Here is a 16,517-nt window from a genome sequence, read left to right on the forward strand (position 1 = left end):
CTGTGTTCCCCTAAGCCAGCAAGGTGGGCAGCACCTGCTTTTAAAGCTGTAACAATTGTCCTATTTTCCATCTTACAACTACATTCAAAAGATCACAAGTTTAGAAAATTATCCAAGTAACTGTTAAAATGGAACTTCTTTTATTCAACACACAGCAAGCTTGCTGAGGAGCAATGCTTCACCAAGCAACCCAACATTCACGATAGCAATGCCATCTGTCCTGGCATATTTAAATGAAGTAACTGTACCAACAGAACTGTTTAATACCTCTCCTGCATGTTGCATGGCATGCATGGCAATTGCCTGGTGACTCCTCTCTTGCCCACTCACACATTTTCTGATTACTGAACATTAATTAATGGGCACAATCCATGAATTGGGAAGATCCTAAGTTTGGTTTGTAGCATATGCAATGATCTGAGAGTCATGAAGAAAATGAAAAGCATGAATTTTTTTGTCTCATTTTAGAGTACAGTCACCTTTAGGACTATGAGATATAAGGAGTTTCTTTACTGCAAGAAATCTAGCATTGCAGTTTGATTTTTTAAAATAACTTCCTAAACACTTTGAAAGTAGAATCTGGTCAAGTATCAGTTAGATTTAATGGAAATGAATTCCTTATATGTAGGAAGACAAGGCATAAAAAGCTTTGCCTTGATATAATTTGTTGTATGACAGGGCTTCTTATAATTCAATTAAAGCTAAATACCATTCTGACTGAATGGTGATGAAGACATAAGACAGTCCAGCCTTTCAGGGAAAAGTGCAAAGCAAGACAGTAAGGCTGAACTTTACCTTTGATGGTAGTGAAAAGAAAAATAGGTTCTGAACGCTTACTTTGAAGCATTCTAGTAAGAACCTTCCTGACAACTGCAATCAGGTTTGGCGGTGGGCTTTTTCAGTTTCTATGGCCTCTGACATCTCATTTACTGAATGCCCTCAGGGTTGTGAGGCTGTGGTGTGTCAGCAGGAGCTAATGGTCCCATACCTCAAGCCAAATGCTACTCTAGGCGGTGATGAAAGAACTGTGTGGGACTGTTTCTGCTCTCCACTCCCTGCAGGACGATTATGGGTTGGCGAGACCTGTCAATACAGACAAAAAAGCTGCTTATGAAGAACATACACATATGAATGCAGTATAAACAGTTTTTCCCAGAAAATGCAAATTATGACACATGGTGGCAAAAATACCCAGGAAAGGTGACTATATAACAAATAAACATAATTAAGCTATAGGTCTATTTAGCGTTAGGGACATTGTATTAGCTTCTCTTTGTTTCCCTATATTTCCAGTCATCCTCCTAGAGCAAACCAGATACAGATCAGCATCACCGCAGGTTTTGGGAAAGACAAGAAACACATTCATTCTTATTTTAAAACTGAACAGCACATAGAAAAACCTTCTCCAATTTAAGCAAAGAAAATAACTGGAAAAATAAACTCTGTCCTGTGCTGGGATCAATACCAATAACCTCCTATGAAATAAAGACATTTCACTTATTGCTTCTATCTGTGACTTAGCACTCTTTGTGGAGAGATACCCTTGGAGAAAGGGGTTTGTTGAAGGGCACTTACAGTGTGGCCCCTCGAGGTTTAACAGGCAGGGAGTGCAATTGCAGCCCTTCTGATCAAAGCTCCTAACAAGATGTATCTCCCTACTCTGCACAGTAAACCTTCTCAGCAGGTCTCCTCTTTGTGAGTGTTTCCAAGGGAAGGGTATAGTTTGGTCTTCTGAGACTTTCCAAAGAAGCCTCTTACATGAGCATGGGGCTTGGCAACATTATTCAATCACATGGAATAAAGCTTGGCCTTAAATAATACCTAAATTATTTTACTACGGTCTTATTTTGCTTCTGTGTCAAAGCCACAACCACTTTACATCTAAAACACATGAAAAAATTTCTGAATGCTCATTTATTTTTTGTTGTGTATGGAATGTAGCAAGCTTCATTTGGGCATCTATATCTGCAGATATAGTTCTCTGCACTGCTATGACTTTTCCCTCCTGCCCTCCTGAAGTCTTACAATATTTGGAAAAGTGGGAACTGACTGACCTGACTTGAAGAGAGTCACTGTATATGCTTTGATTTCTGATACAAAGTCTATTTTAAAGCTACTCCATAGCAGCAAAAAACTAACGCTTGTAATTGAGTACAGGCACTCTTTCAACTTTTACTCTTGGCTGGTAGCAAGAGAAATTTCTGATTTAACTGTGTATATGGCTCACACTCTGAACAAACTTACTATCACTATATATGAAATATATCTGCAAAACCTGAAAGAAATTTCCCCTCTCTCTACCAGCTTACCATGTTTTGTACATCCAGAAACCACACTAGCTCCTTTTGTTGTATCCCTCCAGAATACCAAGGCCAGCATGTTCTCTACTTTTTTCCAAATTTTTATCAACCACTTTCCTTGTAAAAGAGATAAAAATGGGAGACAAAATGCAAAGCAATAGCATTTTTCTAGTATTTGGTATTTACCAGACACTGTACAGTTTTTCAGTCATTACCAGCAACCAGAGATCTCTAGTCACTGTGCTAGGGTTCAGAAACATTTAAAACACCTAAAATTGTTTTGTGTCTATCACTAGTAACTGACACGCAATATATTAGGTGGTTGTCATTAAACAGAAGAGTACTCGGATGGCCTCCTATGTTATAAGCAATTATCCTGCCTATTTCCAAACAGAGATCAGGCTGGAGCAGTAACTGCAGTGTGCAGACTCCTCTCCCTCGCATTCTCTGGAGAGAGTCTCTGCATGATGCTTCCACAGACTGGCACACCAAGTCAGCTAAATAGCACTGAAGCTGAGCTTTAGTGTATTGACAGGTTTTGCAGCAGGTCTGAAAAATACCAGTCAGCTGTTCTCAACTGTAGGGAACACTAAGAGCAGATTAAGAGCAAGCCCTGAGAAGGCAATCCTTGCCTTTGGAGGCTTTTCACGTCTGAAGTGCTGTCTAACAGAGTAAAATGACGGTGTTTGTTTGAAGCAAGGATCTGGAGTTTCCAGTTACAACTCCTGGGGGGAAACTGTGTTTACAGAGATGATCTGTGATCTGTACACATCAGATTATCAAAGATCTTGCCTGCTCAACCTTTTTGGGTCTTATGGGCAGGCAGATAAAAGTCGGTATCACATGGCAGAGATCACACTGACACTCAGGAAGACTTTTGCCCTACATTACATAGGAGTGGAAGTATATGTCCATTTTGTTAACTCCTCCACTACCGAGACATGGACTTCACCATGGTTCATTCCATTTGCATCACTTAATTCACTCTCCTCATGCATCTCTAGGCTGTGCCTGATTTATTCTCCTAGTTCAGTCTCAATTGGTAGAACAAACATCAGCCTGTCCTTTCTGCTTCATGCAGAGTAAGAGCACTTCACAATGGCTCTTAGCTGTTCCAACATTCAGCCTTTCACCTGCAAAGTTATCTTACGAAAATGGTATGAAAAAGTGTATTTTCTATGTGCCTTGGAATCTAACTTGTGCATGATTCAGAGCACAAAGGAGTTTGGAGGTTCCCCTAATAACAGAACCAGAGAGCAAGTAACCTGCATTGGAAGGGACCCACAAAGATCGAGTCCAACTCCTGGCCCTGCACAGAAGAACTCCCAACAGTCACACCATGTGCCTGGGAGCATTGTCCAAACACTTCTTGAACTCTGTGAGGCTTGGTGCTGTGACCACTTCCCTGAAAAGCTGTTCCAGTGCCCAAATACCCTCTGGGTGAAGAACCTTTTTCTAATATCCAATATCCTTCAGGCCATTCCCTCAGGTCCTGTCACTGGTCACCACAGAGAAGAGATCAGTGTCTGTCCCTCCTCTTCCCCTCACAAGAAAGTTGCAGACTCCAATAAGGTCTCCCCTCAGTCTCCTCTCCTCTGGGCTGAACAGACCAAGTGACCTCAGCCACTTCTCCTCCCTTACGACTACAAGACTCCTAAATAAATGACAATGTTTAGATGCTGTGAATACTCCTGAGCCTAGAGCAGTCACATACTGAGCCCAGCTGATCCAGCAGTAGGTATGGCTTGTTTTGAGGTGCTCAGCTAGTTGTTGATAAGCACACCCATATTCACAAAGGCCTTTTGGTGCTGCTCTGCTAAAGACGTTCTGGAAACAAGGACTTAATGCAACTCATGGTGTTTGACCACCCCAGTTCCCAGGACAAAAGGCAGGAAGTGCTCAGTATCATTGAAATTCAGTGTCCACATGAATGAAAGCAGGAAACACTACTGTGTGTATCAAAAAATAAATGCAAAAGGAGACTACTTTGAAATTTTGTTTCTCTCATGGTCTTAACTACCGACATACAGGTCTAGAAAGAAGGCTGTTCAAAACCAGGATTCAACAGCCCTCTAATGGGTCAAGGGCAGAACAGCCCCATTCCAACACCACTAGTAACATGAAAAAATGTGTAGATCTAAGCACTTTTGAAAATCTGTGCCTAACCTTTTCCTGCCCAGTGGTTTGTTCAAGCCAGAAAAATATTCAAAAGCCATTTTAGAAAACTGCTTGCATAAATATGAACTTTTAGGCAAAAGGTAATGGTTCAGACTTACTCTCTGAAGTTCCCTTGGGTGGTATGGACTTGTGTCTCATGTCAGGGACCATGTATGTCACAATTGCATGAGTTTACTTTATGCTGGCTCTGTCACATAGTCTGGACTTAAATAAACCCCATCAGAGAAGGAGAAAATCCCCTATACTCTACCTTTCCTGAAGTACCTACACTCACTGGAAGGGTGGGAATTCCCAGAGCCTTGTTTTTGTAAAGCAATATCTAATTTACTTTGAAACAGAAATAAAACTTTAATTTAATATACATTTAATATAAATTTGCATTTGCACCCTCAATTACTGCACATAATTTTTCACTGCAGGCAAGCCTTTGTAATTCATAAATGATCAAACTGATGACAAAGTAGTCAAATATACGCAAACCTGGAAGGTTTTTCTCTTCTTATTATTTTTTGTCTTTGTTATAAATGTTGTTAGAGATATAATGGCAGTTCACATAGTTCCCTGAGCAGTTCATAATTCTGCATCACAGCTTCCTCGGGTTTTTGTATTGAGATTACTTTCAAATTGTACTTAAATCATTGCCATCCCCATAGAATTCTCAGAAAGTGATTTGGCATTTCTTGAATTCTATCGAGAACTCTCCGCTCTACAGCCACAGATCAGTGTTGTTGCCTGAACAAGTAAACTTGACGCATACGTGTCTAATCCTGTCCTCCTAAGTGTCTGATTTACAATGTGACTAATTGCATTTTTAGACTCCCAACACTCCTGGCACCAGTTTCTGCTACTCCACAAAAGGAGCCAGTTTCATAATTACTCCGTATCAACCCCATTGTTGGGAAATCAAATTCTCAGGGAACTTTGCGGATAGCACACTCAGTTAAGGCACTCTTGTTGAAATTGCTGCCAGCATGATGTCTTTCACTGTTAGTTGTTCCTTGATGGAATTTAATAAATATTCATTGGCAGAGTGCAGTGTAATTGATTCAGTCACTTTCATTTTTATCAGCTCTGCAGGATGCCACAGCCTCTGCAGAAAATCTCCAAGATTTGCCAAAGGTTGACAGTAAGAAGCTTTGGAGATTCACTTGGTGAAGAGAAGGGAGGGAAACAGTATCTCTTATCGCCTTGTCTAATATTCACTGACAGGAGAAAAAAAAGCTATATGGTTTTCTGGATGAGAAATGTGCCTTATATAACACACTTTAAAAATTCATAGATTCATACAGCGTAATATTAAATGAGATGTTATGATATCAAGAAGGTTTATGATTAGAGAATATCAATTTATCATGAAAACAGTGCTTTCTAATAAAATGAGGATACTTTACATTAATATTTATTTATATTCATTATACTTATTCACGACTTATAAACAGTGATTTACATTTAATTTCAGCAGTTCCCACACCAGACACTACAAGCTGAATCCCTTGCAACTCTTCATGAAGGTTTTTCACTCCCCACACAGTACCCACACCTACACTGTGGTAGGTTTAGAACAACTGCAATTCTGTGTTTAAGCAAAGATCACCTTTCTGCAGTTGTGTTCAGGGAATTAGGCCTTGTACACCAGCTTTTTTGAAGAAAGGGTCAATGTTGAATTTCCATCTAATACATCCTCATTAAAAAGCTGTCAAACTGCAATAGGTATTAATAACAAAATGCAATAGATACTGAACATATTTTCAGTATAAAACAACAATTTTCTGCTATCAGGAGGGTCTACATACTTGTAGTCTTCTAAAATGGGACTCAGCATTTCATCTTACTGTTTCTTTCAGTTGCCTTTCAAATACACTTCATCTTCAGAGTTCATTTAGGTATCAGCCCCACTGCCTGAATCCAACTGGCCTGTTAGCATAACCATTACCAGGCTGGTTTTCCATCTAGTTTTTAAAGAAACCTTTTAGTGGCACAAAAAGGAGCACAAAGTGCCAGGCTCTGCACCTACCAGAATGTTCTTTTGTAAGCATATAGCTTAAAAAATATATACTATAGATTCAATTGTCTGCTTGTAGACGCTGATGCAAAAATAACCTAACTGTACTGATAAAGAGAGTAACAGAGGTGTTAAAAACAGCCATGCTGGCAAACTGAGGCACACGTTTGTTTCTTTTTGGTATTTTTTATGTCACATTTCTATCATTACACACTGTGAAACAAAGCAAAAAGATCTAAAAAACTTTTTCCCCTTCTTTCCTTTTTTGATGTGCACTTACTGGAATGCCGGTGAAGGTAACTGGAGGTGACTGCCAAGAGATGCTAAAGCTACTGCCATTGGGAGTGAATTTTGCTGACCCTGGAATGTTCACCGGAGGAGTGGCCTGTGTGAAAAGAAAGTATTATTCCAGCAAGAAGAACCATTCCTCTTCCAAACCATTTCAAGGGATCTTTCATTCCTTGAAACAGTAAATCTGTGAGAGATTTTCCAAGGTAGAAAAAAACTCCATGGTGACAAGCATTTTACCCTTGTGAGAGGGATAATCATGGATAAGCTAGTAAGGAAAGGACAGAGTTATATATATACACCAGTGTTCCTAAACCTCATTTAGAGAAAGATGATTGCTGTCAAAAGAACCCATAAAAAACCCTTAAGAGCTAGATCTATTGTAAAACCAGACATAATCAAATATCACATACCAATAACTTTTCAGATAATGCCAGCAAGAAGCAAAAAATACTACAGGTGATCACCTGTTTGATAAACAAGGCCATACTTAAAGTCATGGCAGCTGTTTTACACAATTGAAGCAAGATAGCAAGGTTTCTTGGATGGAACCAATCCACAGTAAGGGTTGGCCATTTCTCATTTATCAGAAAAATGTTAAGAGTCATCTCAATTAAAACAGTTTTGCCTATTAAAAACAAGGAGCTGTAAATCATTCTTTGGATTCAGAAAACAGCTCTTGAAATACTAAACTAAAGCAAGTATTTGAAGAACTCCTGGGCTCCTTGAACTCCTATGTTCTTCCCATCTGGGCTGTAACGTGCAGTCCTGGGGTGTAAATCCAATGACCTGAGCTCAGACTGTTGAGCATCTTTCATCTTGTGCCTTTCCTTTGGCTTTCTCACTGGGCTGTGAGTTCCCATGAATTATCCCCTGCCTCTTTTTGAATCCCATTTAATTATCCCCTGCCTCTTTTTGAATCCCATTTAATTTTCAGAATCAGAAAATTCATAGCTGTGTGGCTACCCTGCCTAGCAGGAGTGTGAGCAGCCACCATGAACAAAGCCTCACTTTGACCCTTGAATTTCAAGCTTTCACCACAAAAACCCCTCCCTGGTTTAAACTTACAAAGAATTTGCTAAAATGAGTTTTCACTTCTGCCTTTCAGTTGACTGTACGTGACAGTAACACAATGCACTGATTTAAGCAGTGTTTGTGGCTGCTGAAATTGTCTCACTGCTTCAGGGAAGAGAGTGCTTCCTTGAGCCACCTAGCAGAGAGGAGTGATGACAAACTACAACCTGATAGTCCCCATTAAAGATAATCCTCCAAGTCAACAAGGGTTGAAGCAATCCCCTAGAGCCTCTCCAGGAAAAGGATGGCGAGACCACCAGATGCCTCCGTGTATGGCAGCGATACTCTGCGGGCTGCCAGGCTGCTGACAGTTCCAAGAGAATGCACACTGACATGCAGAGCAAACATCCACTGAGCTCCATAAAATATAAAAACCTCTCTGAAAGGCATCAAGAATGATTTGGCAACTTCAAATGGTACCAGTAGTTCTTCATCACAGCCCTGTTCAAATGGGAAGGAGTAAATGACCACAGCTCCAGACAGAAACAGCCAGAGAGAGCTGGATGAGCAGTGAGGCAGCACAGCCTCTGCTTAGCATACCACAAAGATGTCAGCTCCAACCCAGGGTCAGCACAACAACTTCCTCAGGTATTTGAATTAGACCTGGAAGGGAAATCCTCCTAGATGCTGAAAGAGCCTGCCTGTAGTTCCTCTGTAGCTAAATTTAACAAGTACAGGCAATAGTTTTGTGAAGAAACATGAATTTTAAAACTGATACAATTTGCAGTTATCTGAAATACCATAGTGCTCAATTCTTTTTTCCCAGTGCCTAAGTATCTCCCTCAGACACGATCAGACTTAGATAGTAAATCACCTTGTTCACTTGTTTCCTAGATGTCTGTCTTCACTCATTGAACATAGTCAGTATTTTCAGGCTAACATTTTAGTCAATCTCTTCCATAAGGTAGGCAACCATATCATCAGAACAAACTGAAGAGGTTCTAAACCCCAACCTTAATTTGCTTAGAGACCTCCATCTAATTGCCAATCAAAATGCATTAATGAAAGATTTGTACTTATTTATTTGTACCAACATTACCCTTATGTCTGAAATAGCCTTTCTTCATCCTCTTCCCCTGTCACACTTGTCCTCTCACTTTCTTCCCAGGCAGCAATTCCATCCTCTCTTTGTCCCTTGCTTTGCCTGAGATATCAATCCCAGAGCTGGAGAGGCCACCCATGTCCTCTCTGCCCTCTTTCTTCAACACTGATGACGTTCTTTGTACTTTTTCTGGCTGGAGCCCACCACACTGAATTTGGCTGACCAGAACTCTACTCAGGATTTCAGTTGAAGTTATGTGGGGGTCTTGTATAATGGCATTAAAAACCCCTGTCTCTCCTAGATATTTCTTACCCAAGAGAGCTGACAACTATTTTTTTGCCCCCTTCACAGCTCTGCTGCTGTTGGCTCATGGCCACTCTGTGCTTGATTAATGACCATAGTTTCCTTCTCATGTAATTTTCCAACTTATCCTAGTTTATAGCAGAAAAATCTCATTAGTTCCTCAGGTGCAGGACTTTCCATGTTCCAACATTAAACAGCATCCAAAACGTATTATTCTTAAGATCACCCAGTCACATAAGCTTGATATATAACTTCCTTACTGCTGATGCCTCCCAAGTGTGTTATCAACAAAGTTTATTATAGTATTTGTGTATTACCAAAATGATTAAATGAAAATGAGATCAGGGCCAAGAACAGCTTTTCATTTAACTCCACTAATGACATTCAAAAGCCCTTTCAAAATAACTCCTGCTGTTTTCCGTGACCTTCCAGCTCCTCCTCCTATACAATATTTAATCTTTAGCTTAACAAATACTGCCTGTATGTTTTAAGATCAAATGCTCTCCTTGAATCCAGAGGGATTTGCTCTCTACTGCTTCCTAGGCTGTTCTAGCACTATCTTTCTCTGGGCTTCCCCCACTGCAGTTCACCTCAACTGCTGTACTTTCCAGAATTTCTTCAATTACTCTTTGAAATCTTTCCTCAACCAAAGGACTGGGTCAGGGAAGAGCATCAGGACTTGTCTGCTCACTCTCCCTTCATATCTTTTATACTACAAGTAGCCTATTTGATGTTTTCCAGTCACGCAGGAAATGGCAATTAACAAATCTCCTTAGGATTCTTGTGACCCAGCTTTGGGTTCTGTATTTCCCCCCACCCTTTTTTTAACAGGAATCTGGGATGAACAATATTGAGTCTCCCTGATCCAAGTTCCTTGAGCTGCTCCCAATGAAGTAATCTCCACTTTCTCCTTTGCTGGGGAGATCTGAATCTCCACCCTTCCTGCTGGCTCTTCTTGCAGGGCTGGAGGGATCCTGGCAGAGGATGCCACTGACCTGCTCTACAGAAGCTGCTTCCTTTGCCAGGACAGCCTGAATGCTTGAGCAGGGACCCTGTCTCCTGCTTCCAATTAGCAAGCTGTAAACAGTGCAGACTGTGTCACTGCTCACTGATGAAACAACGCATTGAAACCAGAGCAATCTGAAAAGCAGACGGGGCTCAGGCCCTTCTTGTAGTCTTGTGTCCTGGAATACATCAATTCAAATCCAATTCAAGGGCCTTAAACACTTGAATTAGGACTTCCTTAGGCAAGAGCTTTACTCAGAGGCTGCTTGTGAAAAAGGGTTGAGTGGGTCTCCAAAGAGCAGGGCAGAGTGCCATGACTGCAAATCCCAAATGAAGCAAAACTTCTCAGCAGCTGAGACTTGTTGCCTCACTCTCTGAGGCAGGGCTTAAGCTACACTGAGAAGCAAGTCTTTCTCCTAGCTGGCTTCATCAGACCCCAGGTTGGCATGCTACCTGACGCAGCTTCCACCTGTGATACCAAGCTTCTACCCACACTTTTCTAAATGCACAGAAGTCTAGAACAAGCCTGTGAATTCTCTATAGTTTCCTCTTACCTTCTAGTGGATCTGCTCCAAACACAATTAAAGTTTTATCTGCACTACACTATATATGAGTTATTGCATCTGATAAATTTAACAGAGTTCAGTTCTCCAGTGCACATGCAGGTCATGGACCACACTACTTCAAAGCCTCTATTCCTCTTTTCTCTTATGGTATTCAGATCAAAACATGTCAAGTTTTAGTGCAGTTTTATAATTAATGCTTTCTGTCCAAACTCAGACAGAATGTTTTGGGACAGCAGTTTTTGCCATTTGAAAAGCATTACCTCCAAAAATAGGAGGGTACCATATTAGCTTTTTCATTCTTCCTGCTCTGCTTCACATCTGTACACTGACATCTCACACTGTACAAAAAGAGGAAATTAACTGTTCTTGGCATCCTTTGGGTACTTGACAGTTCAAGCAGAGCTTGTACTTGTTCAATAAAAGCAGAGCTGAAATGAAGACTCTGGGAGGGATTTGGCTGACTGGATGGGAATTTTTGCAATGCAGGAGACCCCATGTGAGCATGTCACCTTGGGTCCTCCCTGTGGTCAGTGAAAATTGAACTGATGTAGGCAGTGGGATAGACAGAGCAACTCTTCTCAACCTGAAGTATGCACCTATGCGTGGCTGGATAAATAGCACCCCAAAATCCACCAGCTGTGGTAGGCACACAAACAATGAGCTCAGAAGAACACATCTCAATTTAAATAAAACAAATGCCTCTGACTGCCCTGAAAACTTTCCAGCCCATAAAACCCAAACATTGTGATGTGACATTTCTTTACATGTTGGTGACATCAGTGTAATCACTGGAGCTCATCCCACTGGTGTTACCTGGTAAGCATGGTCCGTGTGTACGAGGTAGAGGTTGGTAGGAGCTGAGCGGCTCAGAGGTGTCATCAATTTAGTCTCAGTTTTGGCACAGGAAGTATCAGGACGGATTGCATCTTGGGTGGGAAAGGAAGGAGGAGATGCTAAAGATGGAGAGACTGGGGAAAGACTGCTTAAGCCATCAGCTACTGAGTCCGTGTTGAGCCTGATTTCTGTATAGTAAAAATCCTCCTCTCCATCACTGTAGTCAGACTCTCCTACACGTCTGTATCAAGACAAAGAAATAAGAATTGATTAAATGAAAGCAAGAACCCCGAGGTAAATTTTAAGTTCTAGATGCATGAGCAAATATATTCATACTGTCAATAAATGAATATTTGCAGTTTCAACCCTCTTCTACTTTATCTGCATTCTGGCTGCTGGAAAGGAGGAGAGGAAAATCATCTAGTCTGAAGAGAAAAAAAGTAGGAATTACATTTTTTTTCCTCTCTGTGTTATTCTTGACTAACTCTTTGACCTTGGAGTAGATATTTGACTTCTTCAGGTCAAGTATTAGCTTCTCATTTGTAACTATTGCAAAGTTAACAAGAATCTTAATGCATTCAGTCTTCAGAAGTCACAGCAAAGATTATAGTTACGGCAAGATATACTTCATTCATGTTACAGCAAACAATATGTAATCATGTCACACTATACTTAATTAACCCAAATATAGTTATGGCTGCCATTCATCGTAACTTTCTGTAGCATGACAGAAGAATTTGCTAGAAAACAGTCTCACCATGCAACTCAGACAGAGAGAAAGGACTCACATGGCCTGGCTTGCCAGGACCAGGACTTTCTGGTCCTGCACTACAGAAGCAGACTTACTGAAGGAGGGGATATAGAAGCTTTGTCTTAGTTTCATCTGATGTGCACTTGAGCACAAGTGCTAACAGTGAAGCAGCCCAGTCAAAGCAGTAGCTCCCAGTAGACGACATGTTATCTTGAAGTTCAAACCAGAACTTGTTGAGAGAATGTAGATCCAGCAGGTTTGAAAGGCTCTACCAGAAGTATCATCCATCAGAATGCAGCCAGTCACTCCCTGGAACTCCTCTCTCCAGCAAAGTTGCTAACTCCACCAAATTCCAGACAGGTTTTGCTGTTTACTTCTCCCTCTCCCACACCACAAAGAGGATGTCCCCATAATATAAAGCACAAAGCAACATTCCTAAATTCCTGTTGACAGAGATTTTCTCTGTTTCCCACAGCCTTACTCTTAAACCCAACAGTAATTGCTATGACCTTTGTCCTGAGCTCCAGACCTTTCTTGTGGTGGCTTTTATTTTTAAGCAGTGGGTAATGTACCCCTACACAACAGAGATGTATTTTCACCTAACAGGTGAAGACCATGATTCCCCACTGTAATTATTATACGACACAGGTACGTTACTCAGTGAATTACACAGGCAAGTTCAGCTGCAAACTCAGAAGCCCTGCAACAAACTTGTGTCCTAAAAGATTCATTTGCTTTGTCCAAGTAATATACATGTGTGTCCTGGTTTCATCTGGGCTGGAGTCAATTTTCTTCTGAGCAGCTGGCACAGAGATGTCTTTTGTATTTAGGATGAGAATAATGTTGGTAACATACTGATATTTTAGTTGATGCTCAGCAGTGCTTACTCTAAATCAAGAACTTTTCAGTTTCCCATGCTCTGCAAGTGAGCAGGTGCACAAGAAGCTGGGAGGGAGTACAGCCAGGACAAAGGGATATTCCCCACCACAGAATGTCACATTAAATGAATACATTGGAGGTGCTGATCACTACTTGGGGACAGGCTGGGCATTGGTCAGCAGGTGGTGAGAAACTAATGTGCATCACTTGTTACTCTTCAGTTTAATTTCGCTCTCTCTCCCCCTTTCATTACAACCATTATTATTAGAGTCATTAGTATTACTGTTATTATCATTAGTGTTACTAGTTATTTTGTTTAAGCCATTAAACTGTTCGGGTCTCAACCCATGAGGTTTACTCTTTTTCCTTTGATTCTCCTCCCTACCAGGGAAGGAAGGGGGTACTGAGTGAGCAGCTTTGTGGCACTTAGCTGCCGATGAGGGTCAAACCACAACAGCATGCAGCTCAGTTTCTTTTTTTTTTCAGTTTCTTATGTGGTTTGTGGTTTTGGTGGGTTTTTTTGCATTAACGTATATATATTTTTTGCATTTATTCAACTCAGAACTCGCACAAGCACCACTATTTCACATCACTGACCTGATGTGAAACAAAGCTGAAAAGTATTCATGCAAAACCCTGAACTTGTCTTCCACAGTGTGTCATCCCAGGCATGATGTGCAGACAGCACATACGACATAATGGCACTGAGCTGTGCAGCTGGCAGGGAGGTGCAGTGTGACCTCAAGTTCTATTTGACCTTCTAGCAAAGTTCACAGAATTTCAGGAGAGAAAGTGCCTCACTGTTGGAATAAGTGAGGCACCTTATTGGAATTCACCTTGATGGACTATTCTGCAATTTCCTCAGAAACCAAGGGATGTGAGACCGAGAAGCCAAGCACAATACAGTTCATCTCCCCAGCCAAGGGCAATTGCTGCCCTTCTATACCAAATCTTTTAGACTTCCAAAAAGACTGCTCACTTACCCAAGGTGAATGGTCCGTATGTGTTTCTGAATCCCTGCAGCTGTGCTCAGTACCTTCCCACAGTTTTTCCACAGGCATTTGAACATCACCTTCATGGAGTTCTGAAAATTATGAATAAAGCAACATTAGTTGTATGGACATAAGGAAGAATTTCTTCCATGAAACCGTTGTCAAGCATTGGAACAGGGTGCCCTGGGAAATGGCTGAGTCACCAAACCTGGAGGTATTTAAAAGATGTAGATGTGCTGCCTGGGGACATGGTTTAGTGCTGGCTTAAGGGCTGGACTCTTACAGGTCTTTTCCAACTTAAACATTTTTGTAATTCTGGGAAGGCAGAAAAAACCCCAAAACAGATGAACAGTTACAAAACTGTTCAGACCCTGCAGTCTAACATCTCCAGTTTTAAAGTATGAATGCTTAGGGCTTTGAGATTTGAGGTACCTGATCATACTCTTTGTATGAAAAACTACTTTGGAATAAATTGCACATAAATTGCCAATTTTTTAATTTGATAATACAACTAACAGTAAAATAGATATACAACTCTTTTTCTTTTCTCAAACATTATCTAGCAATTCTAACCAATACTTTTCTTACTTTTATAATATAATACTAAATACTATTATCAACTCAAAACCACACAACCAACGACCGACTATGGCAACAAGATGAAGGCCATACTTGTCACTTACACCCTAGGAATTCCAATATGACATCATGAACACCATATGCATCTTTATGAATACAGAATGGTTTAACATCCATCCCAAGTTTGACGGTAAAATCAGTCTCCTAGCTCCACTGTGGTTTTGGATTTATTGCCAGTGGTAGGAGTTTGCAAAAACCCATGCACTTTAACATAATCAAGTGAAAGCTCACTCAGTAGAAATAAAGAACATGCTTACATTTCTTCCATTTCCTTTCCAAAAATTACCTATTCAGGCTTAATGTTTTATTTAAGAAAATAATGGAACATAAATAGTTTTATGAGGAATAACTACCTTAGAGGAAACTTTTAAGCAAGTAGTAAGATTATCAATCACTCTATTTCCAGGTTTACTCCTTCTGACTTTTGAAGCCCTGAAGAAGAAATAACCTGAACATTCCTATTTCAGCTTCTAAAGCTTTTAAATTATACTGCGATCAAGTACCATTCTGAAGAATAAAAAAAAAAAAAACCTGCAGGAAAGCAAGTTAATTTATAAAACCAAGTTTGGAATGGAATGTTATTGTTTATCTAAATAAAACAGTTGCCATACCAAGCAACATCCCTGTGAACTAGAACAGATAGTGTAATAGACCTGTGGTGGGTACATAAAGAGAAATATTTGAAAGCAACTTACAAAACAATAAAGATGGCAGCTGCAAACCCATCTGTCTCATCACAGCTGAGCAGTAAGAGTGATGCTAGTAAGATGAAGGTTAACTGAGAAGTAGAAGGCAAACCAGGATACTTCTGTACTCCTACTCCTCCTGTCGCAGACACCCCCAAATTGTCTCCCTCTTTAGTCTAACACTCAGCTCTAACTTCTAATTTATAATAACAAAGGTGTCTTCCAAAGTACTTTTTTCCTTCTTAGCAAGATGCACAAACATTTTACACCCCTTTCCCATGAACAAGGGAAGAACTGCATGGGTCAGCAAATAAGCAGCTTCTGGAGCAAGAGGATAAATCTGAACAGGATTAAACAATCATTAAAACTTCTTCCTGCTGGTGATGAAGCAATTAACTGTCTCAGACTGAGCCAGAAACAAATCCACTAAGGGAATAAATTCTCTGTTTTTTCTCTTTACAAAAAGCCCTTTTACATCTTGCTATGTAAAATCTGTCCTGTTGCGCTGGGAGGGAAGGAAACTTGGATTAGTGCCATCTCTTTGTTTTCTTTTTCTTCCAGAGAAACTTGCAGGCTAGCAACAGTGCTTTTTTGGGTTAGTTTTGGACCTTTTTTTTTTTTTAAATACTGTAATGTTTTATTTAGTCTGCTTTTGCACTCCGACTGAGGATAAATTTGGGTAATACTATATCATCAAAAGCCATCGGGTTTGAGCTCTCTCTCTCCTTTTTTCATTCCATATGTTTGTGCAGAGAAAGCTTCACAGTATTAAGGTATCTGACACGCTGTCAGACAAGCAGCACTTTCAGGGAACAAGGAGTATTAAGGCCATATTCAGTTTTTGTGATGACATGTAAAGGCTGCCTGTTGCATCCTGCACACAGAGAATTTGTCAAAGTAGGACAGAAATCCCTTGAATGGCCAGAGGCAACACCTTCTGGAAATCACTCTAGTGCTTCCTGATCAGGAGGCTCTGTA

General features: G+C 40.5%; 1 protein-coding gene across 3 annotated transcripts in view; it reads right to left on the reverse strand.

Annotated features, from left to right (window-relative positions):
- ZNF704 (zinc finger protein 704) overlaps window positions 1-16,517 on the reverse strand; it is a 103,711-nt gene that overhangs the window by 16,716 nt on the left and 70,478 nt on the right. For 2 of the 3 annotated variants that reach the window (XM_085053091.1, XM_085053092.1), the window contains exons 5-8: window positions 14,206-14,306; window positions 11,572-11,833; window positions 6,761-6,865; window positions 989-1,083 (exon numbers count right to left, since the gene is read on the reverse strand). In XM_085053091.1, coding sequence (XP_084909217.1) covers window positions 989-1,083; window positions 6,761-6,865; window positions 11,572-11,833; window positions 14,206-14,306 — 563 coding nt within the window. The remainder of the gene's footprint in view (window positions 1-988; window positions 1,084-6,760; window positions 6,866-11,571; window positions 11,834-14,205; window positions 14,307-16,517) is intronic. The other variant, XM_085053093.1, reaches the window with a different exon arrangement.

The sequence above is a fragment of the Lichenostomus cassidix genome, chromosome 2 (assembly GCF_008360975.1).
Source record: "Lichenostomus cassidix isolate B80296 chromosome 2, HeHo_3.0, whole genome shotgun sequence".
In the NCBI taxonomy this organism is placed as follows: Eukaryota; Metazoa; Chordata; class Aves; order Passeriformes; family Meliphagidae; genus Lichenostomus; species Lichenostomus cassidix.